We start from the raw sequence: 16,710 nt of genomic DNA, 5'->3' as shown, positions 1-16,710 counted from the left end.
GCATCCTGCTTCTATTAGTGCAGGACGCTACCGCGAAGCGGGAATGCAAAGAAAGATGCGCGTGGCTCGGGGCGTGCAGGTGCAGTTGCCGTCGACTTACAAGTCAGTGGAACAACGGTAACAAAACTAACTGGCGGCTGGAGAACCGGCGCAGGACAGGAAGGCTGCAAGGGGCTGACAGAAACCCCAGGTAAGTAAAACACATTTTGGGCTTTGTGGGGTTTTTTTTTTCGTTTTTTGTTATCCAGCTCCACTTTAACCTCCCTGGCGGTAAGCCTGAGGTGAGCTCGGGCTATGCCGCCGGGAGGCACCGCTCAGGCCCCGCTGGGCCGATTTGCATAATTTTTTTTTTTGTTACACGCAGCTAGCACTTTGCTAGCTGCGTGTAACCTCCAATCGCCGCCGATCCGCCGCTATACCCGTTGCCGCAGCCCCCCCCCCCCCAGACCCCGTGAGCTGCCTGGCCAATCAGTGCCAGGCAGCGCTGTGGGGTGGATCAGATTCCCCTATGACGTCGGTGACATCATCCCGCCCCGTCGCCATGGCGACGGGGGAAGCCCTCCAAGAGATCCCGTTCTTTGAACGGGATCTCTTGATCTCCGTTCGCCGAAGGCGATCGGAGGGGCTGGGGGGATGCCGCTCAGCAGCGGCTATCATGTAGCGAGACACTGTCTCGCTACATGAGAAATTTTTTTTTTTTTTAAAAAAAAGGTATTTGCTGCCCCCTGGCGGATTTTAACAAACCGCCAGGGAGGTTAAAGGTTGTTATGCAGTTGCATATCTTTTAGAGCAGAGAGGAAGTTCTGAGTTCAGGTCTGCTTTGATGGGCCAGAGACCTACAGTACAGAAGAGGGTTAAACGCTTACTCTTTTAATTCTACTCCTGCGCATCCTAGTTTGCGCTTTCTGCCTTTGGAGCATCCTGCGCAGTACGAGAATCTCTGCTGCGTCTGCGTAGGAAGCTGCTGGCGATGGGAACGAGGACACGGCAGTCACAATGACCCGCCAACATTGAAAATGAAACTTAGCTGCGGCAGGGGACCAGAAGATCGTTTATTACCGTTGCGGGCACATGACTGCTGCAGGGGGCTGGTAGAAGCCCCAGGAACAGTTAGTTTAGGTTCCCTTTAATAAACATGAAGTCACAAACTCTTAGCGAGGAAAGTTTGGTTATATCTTGTCATGATTTGAGCTTCTCTGCAGCAGTCTTCAAATGTCAAGGAAGTCTGCTTCTAAACACATTTATGTCCAGTACAATCTTTGTCTACCTTTCCTCTTCTTTGCTTTGATTATCCTCTCTTTGAATGTTCATCATGACAAAGAATGAGGCAGGGTTCACACTTATTCCTTTGAATTCCTGGTAAAAAAAGATGTAACTTCAAATTTGCATGAGATTTCCCTGCCCCATAGTTGTTTGTTTGGTCCCGAATTCAGTAATGTACTCTATTTTTATTTCTTTTCTTCCATTTCCATCATCCACTGTAATCTGCAGTACACCCATCATAGTATAATGTTTGGATGTCCATGAAATGAACATTCTATATCTTCACGTCAAAAACTTTTTCTCACTTTTGTTGTAGTTTTCCCTCTCACTTCCATTGCTTTTGATACATTTTCTCCCTGAAGGGAACATTTCAATAAGATACACTCTTACCTTGGTAAAGGGAATATTCTGGCTACTCCAGAGGCTTTACCCATTGTCCTCGACACCACTGATCCATCGCTGGGACCCTGTAAGCAAATCCAACAAGCTTGTAAGCTTGTCTGATTTGCTCTCAGTGCCGTACTCTTCTGTGTACGAGTGCAGCTGCACTGTGCCCACGAGTCCTGTCTGCTCAATCGAAAGTATCAGTTGGACAGGATGCAAAATTTAGGCCGATTGGGAGCAGGGCAAAAGCATTGGTAGATCAATGGATCTTAGCTTTGCAATGCAGAGTGCTATGCTATTTTTCAATAGATTCCCTGCTGGAATCTGTTTGAAGGGAATCTATTCCTTCTGAATCTATCTTTTCAGAACAGAATAGATTGTTTTCAAACATTGGGAAGAAATTTAAGTGTATGGCCAGCTTAAAGGAGTCATCAGGCAAAACGGGTCATCTGTCTCACCTCTCTACCGCCGTGCAGACTCGCCTGCGTGAAGCACCGCTGTCTATCATGGCCACGTTGCCCGCGGCTTACTGCGCAGGGCACAGTCAGCATGGCAGTCGGCTGCAAGGGGCTGGAGAAAGCCCCAGGTGAGTAAAGCTGTTTTTTTTTTTTTTTTTTTTTTTTTTTTTTTTTTTTTTTTTTTTTTTTTTTTTTTTTTTTGCCCCCCTTCTTCCCCATTTTGCCTGATGACTCCTTTAAATGTGGATTCACCTTGTCATAAAAGCTGAGCATGTTGGTGAGATGAGACCTGTCTTTTAGTAAACCCATGTTGATGAACTGAAATGAGTCTATGCTATAAAATCTTGTATCAGAGGCGTAGCTAGGGCTTTCAGCGCCCGGGGACAGACTATGAATGTGCCTTCTAAGCCAGGACCTGCACGCCGTGCCAAAAAAGGGGGTGGGCCAAATATACATGACCTTAGCAGTGGTGTAAAAGGTTTAAAAAATACAGTTCATCTGGCAGCAGTTCCCCCAAAATAGGTGCTCCCAGTATAGGTAACCAGGTCTATAGGTGTCCCCAGTGGAAATAACCAGGCCTATAGGTGTCCCCAGAATAGGTAGCCAGATGTATCTGTGTCCCAAGTATGTGTAGCCAGGGGTATATGTGCCCAGTATATGTAGCTAGGGGTATAGATGTCCCAAATATATGTAGCCAGGGGTATAGATGTCCCCAATATATGTAGCCAGGTCTATAGGTGTCCCCAGGGCAGCCATCAGGGGGGGGGACAACTGACACTGCAGTGAGGGGCCCAGGGCTTCTGGGGGCCCTGGGCGCCCCTCCCCCAAAGCGCTGGAAGGGCTGCATGTACTGGCTGCGAACCTGTGGCTTACTAACCAGCACACCGCGTTCCAGCACTATAGGGGCACCTATACCTGGCTAGGGGAAGTAGACGAGCTGAGACAAGAGGTAACACAGGGGGATAAAAGAAGCACAGGGGGAACAGAGGCAGACAAAAGAGGCACAGGGAGAAAAGAGAAGACTGGAACATGAGGTTACACAGAGGGACACAAAAGAGACACAAACTGAGGTGAGGCAGAGGGGGACAAAAGAGGCACAGGAAGAAAAGAGGGGGCAAAAGAGAATGGCTAAAGGATAAGATCATACCTACAAGTCCCTTTCTCATTTGTTAACCGGGGACTACCTGTATTTTGCTAGTATTTGGCTCCACCCACAATATGCCATGGCCATGCCCACTTTTTGCCACATCACGCTGTGCATGCTGCTTTCATCAGTGTCGGAGCCATGCACATTTTTTGCCGCTGCGCACTTCTTGCACAGACATGGGGGTGGGGTGGCTAGTGGGTGGGCACAGCAGCCAGTGGGTAGGCCCAGGGAGGAGGGGGGGCCCAGGCCTGATGTGTGAGGGGCCCCAAAATTTCTGATGGCAGCCCTGGGTGTCCCCAGTATATGTAACCAGGTGTATTGCTGTCCCCAGTATATGTAGCCTGGTGTATATGTGCCCAGTATATGTAGTCAGAGGTATAGCTGTCCACGTATATGTAGCCAGGGGTATATGTGTCACCAGTATATGTATCCAGGTGTATAGCGGCCCGCAGTATATGTAGCCAGGTGTATAGCTGTCCCCAGTATATGTGCCCAGTATATGTAGCCAGGGGTATAGGTGTCCCCAGTATATGTAGCCAGGGGTGTATGTAGCCAGGGATCTAGGTGTCCTCAGTATATGTAGCCAGGGGTATACGTCCCCAGTATATGTAGCCAGGTGTATATGTGTCCCCAGTATATGTAGCCAGGGGTATATGTCCCCAGTATATGTAGTCAGGGGTATAGTAGTCCCCAGAATAGGTAGCCAGGTGCGCCCCCCCCCCCCCCCCCCAGCAGGGGTGGCGGCAGAGAGAAGAGGAAGTGGTAGGCACAGGGGGCTCCCCCGCTCTCTCGCTCCCCCCTCCAGAAAGGAGCGGCGAGCAGGTGGCAGAAGACCCTAGGGCTCTTTCACAGTGCGACGTTAAAGTCGCACGTTACAACATGTAACGCACAATAACTTACAGCAATGAAAATTCAATGGGCTGTTCACAGTGCAGACGTTGCATTGGTGTCTAACGCTGCATGTTAAATGAAAGTGCTGCATGCTATGCGTTATACACGTTTTTAGCTGCGTTAGACTGTTTTCACATGCTCAGTAATGTGTTGTTTTTTTTTTGTTTTTTTTTTTACGCATGCGCCGTTTTCGTTCTATCACTGCGACAAACGGCGCACAAAGCGCAGGGCTAAATAACGTCAAAGTTATAGTCTTTCAATGGGCACGTTATGCGACCTTAACGTTGCATCAAACGCACCGTCTTACTGTGTAAGAGGCCTATACTCTATTCTAGACTAGACCAGAGTAGCCGAGCAAAGATCACTCTATGTGCCGGGAATAGAGTAAGTCTTCTGCCTATCGCTCACCCTTCTCTCCGCAGAAAAATAATTAAATATATACAGTATTTTTAAAAAAACTCAGTCACGTCTGGGCGCCCCTGGGGACCCAGCGCCCGGGAGCACATGTCCTACCACGCCCACCCCAAGCTACGCCCCTGTCTTGTATAGTGTCTCTTAGAATACCTTCAAACAGTTAACACAAAACTGATGTTAAGCTTACAGGTCTATAGTGTCCAGTCTATGATCTTTTTCCATTATTACATGAGTGGCAAACATCAGCTGTTGAAGTGGCCTATCAATAACTGAACTAAGCTCCATTAATTCTCGAGGGTGAGTGCCATCTGGACTAGGTGCCTTATTTATCTTTTTTACTTACTGGAGTAGACTTTTATTCCTAAACAAAGACTCCACAGATATCACTAGTGGACTGGGTGGGAGGGGATATAAATACAAAGAAGCAGGATCAGAGGGAACCTTCCAGGGGAGGCTAGTACTACCCTTTTTATAACAGGTGAGTTGTTGTTTTTTGTTTTCTTGTTTGTTTTATTTCTGCCTTAAGATGGGCCTAAATAAAACAATTCTCTGCATTTTTTTTTTTTTTTTTTTTTTTTTTTTTTTAGGCCGATTGCACACCTGTTGCCGCATCATAGAAATGAGGCTTCATATGACCCTGCGCCACAGTGCGGTGACAGGGGCATATGCATAGGCCTGCCCCCTGGTTAGTGACATACTTCCTGCTGGGCAGGTAGTACATCACTGGGAGTCCCTTCGGTCCTCAAATGTGCACCGCACTCCGATCGTGCACACTGCCTGTGTCGCCCAATGACTTACATTCCTGCATGATCTGTATGGTAAGCACAGTTCATGCAGTAACGCGATGCAGCGTTTGTGACGGCATTGCGACAAGTTGGGATACTTGGATTGCTTTGTGTGAACTGTGCAAGTCTCCATAGACTTACATGTCCCTTGCGGCGGGGAAGCAGACTGCGGTGCAATGGCCAGTGTGCAAGCGTGCTAGAATACACCTGAAGCGAGAAGCACATAGAGACTGCAACATTCATTCCTTTCAAACAATACCAGTTGCTTGACAGTTCTGCTCACCTTTCTGGTCAGTGTCTGAATCATACTTTTAACAAGCATGCAGCTAATCCAGTCAGATTTCAGTCAGAAAACATCTAATCCTCATGCTTGTTCAGAGTGTACAGCTAAAAGTATTGAAGGCAGAGGGACAGCCAAGCAACTTGTTCTTTAACCCCCTTGCCGTTCCAATTCTGACGGCAAGGGGGCAGCGCAGCACCTTTTTTTTTTAATTTTTTTTTTTTTTTTTTTTTTTTTTTTCCTTCAAATCATGTAGCGAGCCCAGGGCTCGCTACATGATAGCCGCTGACAAGCGGCATCACCCTACCCACTCCGATCGTCTTCGGCGATCAGAATAAGCAGGAAATCCCGTTCAGAACGGGATTTCCTGCTGGGCTTCCCTGGTCGCCATGGTGACGGGGCGGGATGACGTCACCGACGTCACAGGGAATCCCGATCCACCCCTCAGCGCTGCCTGGCACTGATTGGCCAGGCTGCGCAAGGGGCCTGGAGGGAGGGGGGGCGCGGCAGGTAGCGGCGAATCGGCGGCGATCGAAATATGCACGCAGCTAGCAAAGTGCTAGCTGCGTGCAGTAAAAGAAAAATTTTGAAAATCGGTGCAGCGGGGCCGGAGAAATCCTTCTGCGCAGGTTACCCCGAGCTGAGCTCGGGATAACCGGCAAGAAGGTTAAAAGGAAAGGAGTACACCAGCCTCCATATTCCTCTCACTTCAGGTGTGATTCAAACAAGGTACTGCATTGCCTGCTATACTATATGGTGAATTCAGTAGAGGGTTTTTTGTTTCCTTCTGGTTGCCCTACAAAAATCCTGTTCTGTTTCCTCATGACCTAGCTGGGTACCTTGCTTCTTTTTTAAACAGGGAAAGTTGTGACCAAAGAAAAAATTCAAGAAGCCAAAGAAGTATATAGAGAGCACTTCCAAGATGATGTTTTTAATGAGTCTGGGTGGAATTACATCCTAGAGGTAAGAGACATGTGACAGTCAGAAGTAATAGTACATTGCTGATTTATTCTATGGCATTCTAAAGCTCTTTGCAAAAGTAAAGTTTACTAAAATTTTTCCCTCATAGATCAATTAAACGTAACTTATAATAACTTGCATCTATAAAATAATGTAGGATAAACTGACTGTCAAATATTAAATCCCCTTTCTAATAAACTCGAGATGTCTAGTAAGCATTAATGGAATATATCTCCACCTCAGAGTTCATTCTAGTAATAATCACACATAACCCCCACCAAAACTATAACCCGACATGTTTCTCTTCCTTGCGAAAGCATGACTGCTGTCATGAGCGGACACGCTCTTCGATCCTGGTTTTTTTTTTTTATGTAATTGCATCCTAGCACTATGCACTATTGCACTTCACTTTTCTTCCCTTGAAAAACATGTCGGGTTATTGTTTTGGTGGGGTTATGTGTAATTGATTATTACTAGAATGAACTCTGAGGTGGAGATATATTCCATTAATGCTTACTAGACACCTCGAGTTTATTAGAAAGGAGATTTAATATTTGACAGTTTATCCTGCATTATTTTATAGATGTAGGTTATTAAGTTAAGTTTTTATTGATCTATCTACGAGGGAAACATTTGTTTAGTGTACTTGTGTACTTTGTCCTCAGGTTTTGTGATTAGTATTCAAAAGTAAAGTTTGTAAGGTGTTCCTACTTGAACATAACCTCATTAAATGGCTGTTTCAGGCTGTGCTAAAAAAAAAAAAGTAGATTGGCCATTTCTAGCTCCCACAATATAACCTCCTTTTTTTTTTTTTTTTTTTTTTTTTTTTTTTTTTTTTTCTTCTTTCTTCCCAGTCAGTGTGTTGGAAATAAATACCCAAATAAGACAGGTGAAAGTTGTTGCCAACCTGCTCCTTCCTATGTTGGACTGTATCAAACGCTGGAAGAATGAGGCTACATTTGAGGCTAAAGGGGTCTACCAATTGGCCAATTTTACAATCTACATGACGTATGAGACCTTACCTATACAATCTGTTCATAGTGTTCAAAATCTGTTGTCCTTCACACTAAACAGTAGTAGTAAAATTGGCCAATCAAAATTGGATATGTTGATGCACCCTAATTACAAAACTCTGTAGGAGAATTTTCCACACAAGGCCAATACTATGAAGTATGGAAGTCTAGGCCCTTCAAAGACATAAATGTAGATGTTACACAAATATTTTTTTATACACTTTAAAAGTGTTTATATGGCTCTTTAAATTGTAATGGCGATGTTTTACACAGGCTTGGTAGCTCATTTTTGTCTTTTTTGCATAGTCTGGAAATGAACTGTAGAGGAATCCTGAAATCCAAGGTACAATTGAGACCAACATGATTAGCTCCCCTTATGAAATTGGACAACACTCTTTTGATTCATCAATGAAAATGACCATTAAGGGTTTATTTTGGAAACCAATACAGTATAAAAAGGCCACAAAGTTTGTTTTTTTTATTAGCCCCCCTGTCCATTTATAGTCAAGTGTTGCCATTCCTGAGCCGCATCTGACAACTCTCTTAGGGCTCGTTCACACTGGAGGTGGCTTTTTTTTTTTTTTTTTTTTTTTTTTTTTTTTTAGCACCTGCGATTTTTCAAAATCGCCCTGAAAGCACTTACACCCTGCTATCCTATGCGCTAGTTCAGATTATGGCAATCCGTCTGCTTTCTGCTCAGAGAAGCGCTGCATGGACCATTTTTGGGGCGATTTTGCCACAATGGAAGGTATAGGAAAAAATGCGAAACGCTCTCAAAATCTTTGTGCAGCATTTTGTGTTTTAAGAATAAATACATTGTATTTATTTTCTGGATCAAAGAGTTCACTTCCTGACTCACGTGAAGAAGTGAAAAAAAAAAAACAGAATCTCTCTGCAAAAATGCCTATAAAAACTTACAAAAGAGTCCAACGAACAAATTACCGGGATGGGGGAAAAAATTGCTTCAAAAACCGTTGAACGTGATCGGAACGCAATATGAAAGGGGTATAAGAGTTGTTCTTTACTAGGTTGGCACAGGTCTCCTGAGGAACGTTGGTCCATTCTTCTATTGCAAACTGCTGTAGCTCCAAATTGCATGGTTTCCGAGCATGGATATTCACTTTGAGCACCTGCCACAGATTTTCAATAGGATTGAGGTCTGGGTTCCATCCTGGTCACTCCAGGATCTTGGTTTTGGTATCCTTGTGGAACTGTTGGATTAATTTCAATGTAGTATTTAGGTCATTGTCTTGAAGACCCAGTGACAACCTAAGCAAGCAGGTTTCTGTATATTTTCCCTCCTATTTTTTTCCATGATGCCAATAACCCGAACAAGGCTCCATGTGCCTGAGGCTGCAAAACAACCCCACAGCATGATGCTCCCATCGCCATGTTTAACTGTGAACTGTGTTCCTAGGCAGGGATGGGCTTCTGGGTAGTGATCTACTCAAATTTGGAATTCTAATTAAGATTAATTACCCCACCTGCGACCGCGGGGGGTTAACCTTGCCAGAAGTCCATTGATGTTATGCGTAGTACCGCACATCCTCCTTTGCCGGAAGTGCGATAGTGAGTGGTGGAACAAGTCCCATAGGTCGTGTTACAGCGGTGACACGCATAGCATCCACGGACTTCTGGAAAGATTGACCGCCCCATCCCGCGGTCACAGTTGGGGTAATTAATCTTAATTGAATTCCGAATTCGAGTAGATCACTACTTGGAAGCCCATCCCTATTCCTAGTGTTGAAGGCCTCTCCTTTCTTTCCTAACATAAGCAACATCTGTGTGTCCAAACAGTTCCAGTTTAGTCTCATCAGGTCAAAGCACAAACTTCCAAAACTCCTCTTTACCTTTCAAATGTTCACGGGCAAACCTGTCGAGCTGTGATGTGCCGCTCTTTGAGTAAAGGGGTTCTTCTGGAACAATGGCCCTGAAGCCCACTATGATAAATGGCCCTCACAACTGTGTTCCTTGAAACCTCAAGTCCAGAAGAGGCAGGTCAGCAGTTGTACTTTGCAATGATGCAACGTACTGGTGAATGTTTGATTATATCAAGTTTCATCAATGCTGCAAACATTAAGAAGTTTGGGAAAATGTTCCTGTATGTGTATATAGACACCTTTAGTTTGTTCCTGTGATGTCCCATTCCACAGATGGTCTTGCTTCCTGTCTTGTCAATTCTCTCCACAGTCACCAGCAGTAGCTGCTCCTTGTCCTCAGTCTTCAGCTGTTACCTGCATTGCTGCCTCTGTTTTTTAACCACTTGCCGACCGCCCACAGGTGGCGGCAAAGTGGTGTGCAGCAGAACGACCGCAATACGCGCATCGGCGGCGGCTCGTTCTGCGCTAGCTGGCCGGGGATTGCACGCTGTATGCGCGCACATCTGCCGGCAATAGGTTTCGCCCACCCGCGACGTCAACCCGCAGGCCAATTGGATGCGCTTTGTAATGTATACAAAGCGTATTATACAGGCTGCCTCCTGCCCTGGTGGTCCCAGTGATCGAGGGACCACCAGGGCAGTAGGCAGCCCCCCTGGTAAGCACACTTTCACACTGATCTGCCCCCCCCCACCCTCTGATCGCCCACCCCCCAGACCCCTGTTTGCACCCAATCACCCCCTAATCACCCATCAATCACTCCCTGTCACTATCTGTCAACGCTATTTTTTAGATTAGGTCCTAAGCTGCCTGATCACCCCCCCCCCCCCTCTGGTGTACTGTATACATCTAACCTCACCTGTCAATCACCCCCTGTCACCACCTGTCACTGCCACCCATCAGATCAGACCCTAACCTGCCCCTTGCGGGCGACCCAATTACCTGCCCACACCCTCAGATTGCCCGCAGACCCACCCTCAGATAAGCACATTGTTTACATCTGTTCTCCCCTCTAATCACCCACTGATCAACCATCAATCACCACATGTCACTGCTACCCATCAGATCCTAATCTGCCCCTTGGGCACCCAATCACTCACCCACACACTCAAATAGCCCCTCAGACCCCCTCTGATCAACTCGCCAGTGCATTGCTTGCATATATTCTCCCCTGTAATCACCTACTGATCACCTATCAATCACCCCCTGCCACCGCCTGTCACTGCTACCTATCAGATCAGACCCCCATCTGCCCACACCCTCAGGACGCCCTCAGACCCCCCCCCCCCCGATCACCTCCCCAGTGCATTGCTTGCATCTATTCCCCCCCTCTAATCACACCTTGAGACATCCATCAATCACCTCCTGTCACTCCCTAGCATACCTACCCATCAGATCAGGCCCTAATTTGCCCCGTGTGGGCTCCTGATCACTCGGCCAAACCCTCAGATCCCCCTCAGACCCCCTTCCGATCACCTCCCCAGTGCATTGCTTGCATCTATTCCCCCTTCTAATCACCCCCTGAGACACCCATCAATCACCTCCTGTCACCCCCTAGCACTCCTATCCATCAGATCAGGCCCTAATCTGCCCCCTGCGGGCTTCTGATCACCCGGCCAAACCCTCACCCGACCCACCGCGCGGTGACAATTTTTTTTTCTGATCACTGCTGGTCTCTACGACCTAATTGTGGCGGAGACCAACCGTTATGCCACACAATACGCAACCGCCAATTCAAGAAGCTACCATGCCCAGCCTTTTTGGTGCAAACCACTCCAACATTTTTTGGGGGCTTTCACCTTAACATGGGTCTAGTCAAAAAGAATGTATTGCGGTCTTATTGGTCTACGCACCCAATACATCACATGCCCATGTTCTCTGGTGCCATGTCCAAGTCACGATTTGAGAACATCCTGCGCTTCCTGCACTTCAGTGCCAATACAATCTGTCATCTAAGAGGCCACCCTGCTTATGACCGGTTCCACAAAATTCGGCCCCTCATAGACCACCTGTCATCAAAATTTGCAGATGCTTATACCCCTGAACAGTCATTTTGAGGCATTTGGTTTCCAGACTACTACTCACGGTTTTGGGCCCCTAAAATGCCAGGGCAGTATAGGAACCCCACAAGTGACCCCATTTTAGGAAGATACCCCAAGGTATTCCGTTAGGTGTATGATGAGCTCATAAAAGATTTTATTTTATGTCACAAGTTAGTGGAAAATGACATTTTGTGGAAAGCAAAAACAAATTTCCGCTAACGTGTGACAAAAATTAAAATCTTTGAACCTCCCCATACTCTTAACGGAATACCCTGGGGTGTCTTCTTTCTAAAATGAGGTCATTTGTGGGGTTCCTATACTGCCCTGGCATTTTAGGGGCCCAAAACCGTGAATAGTAGTCTGGAAGCCAAATGCCTCAAAATGACCTGTGAAATCCTAAAGGTACTCATAGGATGTTGGGCCCCTTAGAGCACCCAGGCTCCACACGTGGTATCGCCGTACTCAGAAGTAGTATAATGTGTTTCGGGGTGTATTTTTACACATACCCATGCTGGGTGGGAGAAATCTCTCTGTAAATGGATAATTGTGTGTGAAAAAAAATCATAAAAATCTCATTTACAGAGATATTCCTCCCACCCAGCATGGGTATGTGTAAAAATACACCCCAAAACACATTATACTATTTCTCTAGCGTACGGCGATACCACATGTGTGACCCCTTTTTGCAGCCTAACTGCGCTAAGGGGCCCAAAGTCCTATGAGCACCTTTAGGCTTTACAGGGGTACTTACAATTTAGCACCCCCAAAATGCCAGGATAGTAAACACACCCCACAAATGACCACATTTTGGAAAGTAGACACACCAAAGTATTCAGAGAGGGGCATGGTGAGTCCGCGGCAAATTTCATTATTTTTGTCACAAGTTAGCAGAAATGGTCAGTGTCATTTTCTGCTAACTTGTGACAAAAAATAAAATCTTCTATGAACGCCTCACCATGCCTCTTAGTGAATACTTTGGGATGTCTTCTTTCCAAAATGGGGTCATTTGGGGGGTATTTATACTATCCTGGAATTTTAGCACCTAATGAAACATTACAGGTGCTCAGAAAAGTCAGATGCTTCAAAATGGGAAAATTCACTTCTGGCACCATAGTTTGTAAACGCTATAACTTCTACCCAAACCAATAAATATACACTTTTTTTTTTTTTATTTATTTTTTTTTTTTATCAGACATGTAGCACAATAAATTTGGACAAAAATGTATACAGAAATGTTACTTTATTTGAAAAAAGGCAGCACAAAGTAAAAAAAAAAAAAACATTTTTTTGGACAAAATTCATGTCTTTTTTTTTTTTTTTTGGATGAATATAAGAACTAAAAATCGCAGCAGCAATCAAATGGCACCAAAAGAAAGCTGTATTAGTGACAAGAAAAGGAGGTAAAATTCATTTAGATAGTAGGTTGTATGACCGAGCAATAAACAGTTAAAGCTGCAGTGGTTTGAATGGAAAAAAGGCTGGTCCTTAAGGGGTGAAGAGACTGCGGTCCTCAAGTGGTTAAATTACAGTGCTGTCTCAGAGGTATTGGCCTCAATTCTCTAAAGGCATTTTAGTTAAAATCCTTTAGGTTGGTAAAATACTGTATTTGGTATTTTACACTCGGTAAGTGTCACTTAACAGCTGTGGAGCAGTTCAGCACTGTGGCAGGAAGCGGTGCGTGTCGTGGTTTTCTGTTCAGTGCATCGCGGACATCTATTTAGATGTGCTGCAGCCACCAGGGGAACTCTTCTGTATAACAGTATACAGATTTTCACATCTAAAGGGAATGCAGAAAAGCTTCATAAAATGTCACCTTCCCCTGCACTGTTACAGTGAAGACCCGCCTTCCACCATTTTGGTTCAAATCGGGAGGAAAAGCAGGGCTGTGTGGCTTTCACTATTGGCTGTGTTATGCATGGCGAGAGTGAGTTATTGGCTGGTAAGAGTTGAAGACAAATATCCAACACTTCTGTCCGATTTACCGAATGTGTAAATCTTTGTATTGCAATTTCTTTGGGAATGTGATCGGTAAAATCAGCTGTTTGCAGTATTACCAAATGTGGTAATGCTTAGTGAATTGAGGCCATTGAAAGGCAGAAATTCAGAGTTTAGTGTTAGAAGGCAGTGATGCAATTTTCAGATCTTGAACACTGCATAATGGGAACCCCACTAGTAACCGTGCTCTATAGGTACGTACAACATTTTTAGAGATGTTACATGAAGGAACGTTTTTAGTCCATGTTTAGGAGTCAGAATGCCTGATCTTCATCTTGTGAGTCAGTGATGGTCAGCACACCTGATCTTCATGCATGTGATATAGAATACAATAAAACAATTTGTAAAATCCTTGTTCTAAAAAGTGTTACTAGATTCTATTTGATATTTAATTGAAGTACACCATTGCCAATAAAATGTTAATCTTGCTGTGGCTGATGCAATAAGCCTGTGCTAATAAGCCAAAGTGTCAAAAAGGTTGAATAGCACTAGGGATGAGCAATGAGAAGCAAATTTTTCTGAAATTATGCAAATTTGTATGCAAATATATGCAGTTTCAAAATGGACCCAGGTTTAAATTGATTGGTCCAATTTCAAGCTGCATACATTTGCTTAACCTCCCTGGCGGTTTATTTATTTTGCCAGGGAGGCTGCAATGTGTTTTTTTTTTTTTAAATAAAAAAAAAATATTTCATGCAGCCAACTGAAAGTTGGCTGCATGAAAGCCCACTAGAGGGCGCTCCGGAAGCGTACTTTCGATCGCCTCCGGCAATCGAAAGTAACAAGATAGGCCGCAATGAGCGGCCTATCTTGTTTCGCTTTCCTCGTCGCCATGGCGACGAGCGGAGTGACGTCATGGACGTCAGTCGACGTCCTGACGTCAGAGCCGCCCGATCCAGCCCCTAGCGCCGGCCGGAACTGTTTGTTCCGGCTGCGCTGGGCTCGGGCGGCTGGGGGGACCCTCTTTCGCCGCTGCACGCGGCGGATCGCCGGCGATCGGGCAGCACACGCGGCTGGCAAAGTGCCAGCTGCGTGTGCTGCTTTTTTCAGAAACAAAATCGGCCCAGCAGGGCCTGAGTGGCGACCTCCGGCGGCATACCTTGAGCTCAGCTCGGGATTACCGCCAAGGAGGTTAAATTACATTTGCATCAACTCTGAGCAATTTGTGTATCTGTGATCATCTCTAAATAGCACTAAGCAACTTTTGTAGCCGAATACAGTTTGGTGTACACTCCAGAATACAGACTACTCTCAAATTCCTATCTTCCCACTGTAGTAAGGCTGCCCTTTCATTTATTTATGTTTTTACAAAAAAAAAATTCTTTTCCTGACTGCCACATTTTCAGCACATCTCGCTTGTAACTCCTTTAGTATAATATGTGTAAATTTAGACTGTACAGAAGGTCTCCATTGGCAGGATCTTGCAAGATTCATGTAGCGTTTAATTTTTTCCATTTAAACCAAAATGGAAGTGATCCTGAAACCAGGATAATTAACATAAAGTGCATATCCTATGTAATACCACCCTAACTGTCCCTGCGTCATATCCTCCTGACCCTGTGTCCTGTGTGTTTTGGCTACTGCGCATGTGTAGCCGTTGGGACAGGAGGAGGATGGGGCCAGGGGGTGCGCGCTGACATGTGGTGGTGAGAGAGACCTAGAGCCCGTTTTTAAACGGGCTTAGGTCTACTAGTCCTGAATAACTTACTACATTCTGCCATGTCCCTACCTTTCCCTTTTTTACATTTGACTCTCTTTACACTCATATAAAGTCCCACCCATAGAAGCCTTCTTTTCACTTGGAATTTTTTCATTTTAGGATGTGAAACCATTTTGGAGATTGATTAAAAACACACTTCACCTGTAATATGTAAATATTTCATTTATGTTGTGCATTTTTTTACTGGCTTTTGATGTGATGACCGTTAAAGGGATACTGTAGGGGGTCGGGGAAAATGAGTTGAACTTACCCGGGGCTTCTAATGGTCCCCCACAGACATCCTGTGCCCGCGCAGCTGCTCCCCGATGCTCCGGCCCCGCCTCCGGTTCACTTCTGGAATTTCAGACTTTAAAGTCTGAAAACCACTGCGCCTGCATTGCTGTGTCCTCGCTCCTGCTGATGTCACCAGGAGCGTACTGCACAGGCCCAGTATGGTCTGTGCCTGCGCAGTACACTCCTGGTGACATCAGCAGGAGCGAGGACACGGCAAAGCAGGCGCAGTGGTTTTCAGACTTTAAAGTCTGAAATTCCAGAAGTGAACCGGAGGCGGGGCCGGAGCATCGGGGAGCAGCTGCGCGGGCACAGGATGTCTGCGGGGGACCATTAGAAGCCCCGGGTAAGTTCAACTCATTTTCCCCCGACCCCCCCCTACAGTATCCCTTTAAGGAACTGTTAAAGAGAATCTGTACTGTCCGCTCTGTACAATAAAAAATATACCAATCGAGTCACTGTGATCTCCTGGATCCCTCTTTGCCATTTCCGCCGCAATACTGGCATTTAATCGCCAGTTTTAGGCAGTGTTTACAAAAAAAAACCATGGCCATAGGAACTTATAGGATAGAAGAAATAAGACTGAAAATGTTGAGTCTCTTTAATGTATAGGAACATAAGATTAAGGGGCTGTGCTTCCAGTACTCAGTAACATTCGTAACAGTTGTAGGATCTGTTTTAGGCTACTTGCACACCAAGACGTTGCGTTAGGTGCCACGTTAAGGTCGCACAACGTGCACCTAACACAACGTATGGTGCTGCAAGAGCCGACGGTAGAGTGAACCGCGTTAGGCGGCTCTATTCCGATAGTCTCCCAGAGTGGCGCTGATTGGCCGGCGGGACCACGTGACGCGGAGCGAGACACTCCGCATCACGTGGTCCCGCCGGCCAATCAGCGGCCGCCAGTGCAGTGAATATTAAGTAGCCATGTACGCGGCTACTGTAGCTGGCTCTCCCCGCCTCCTCTCCGCCCCCTACTGCGCATGTGTAAACAGTCTAACGCGGCTATAGCCGCTCTAACGCCGTAGCATGCTGCACTTTCCGGGCAACGTACAGCGTTACATGTAACGCAACGTGGGCTGTGTGAACAGCCCACTTGCGTTACATTGCTGTGCGTTGGGGGAGCGTTACAGGCGCACTAACGTGCGCCTGTAACGTCCCTGTGTGTAAGCAGCCTTAGGAAGCTGGCATTTGAATTCTGCGTACAAATG

At 45.9% G+C, this 16,710-nt stretch overlaps 1 protein-coding gene across 1 annotated transcript in view; it reads left to right on the top strand.

The window, feature by feature from the left end:
- NAMPT (nicotinamide phosphoribosyltransferase) overlaps positions 1-16,710 on the top strand; it is a 118,657-nt gene that overhangs the window by 57,272 nt on the left and 44,675 nt on the right. The window contains exon 3 of the mRNA XM_068272680.1: positions 6,482-6,585. Coding sequence (XP_068128781.1) covers positions 6,482-6,585 — 104 coding nt within the window. The remainder of the gene's footprint in view (positions 1-6,481; positions 6,586-16,710) is intronic.

Source organism: Hyperolius riggenbachi, chromosome 3, assembly GCF_040937935.1.
Source record: "Hyperolius riggenbachi isolate aHypRig1 chromosome 3, aHypRig1.pri, whole genome shotgun sequence".
Lineage (NCBI taxonomy): Eukaryota > Metazoa > Chordata > Amphibia > Anura > Hyperoliidae > Hyperolius > Hyperolius riggenbachi.
The sequence above is the reverse complement of the archived record's forward strand: the minus strand, read 5'-3'. Positions and strand labels throughout refer to the sequence as shown.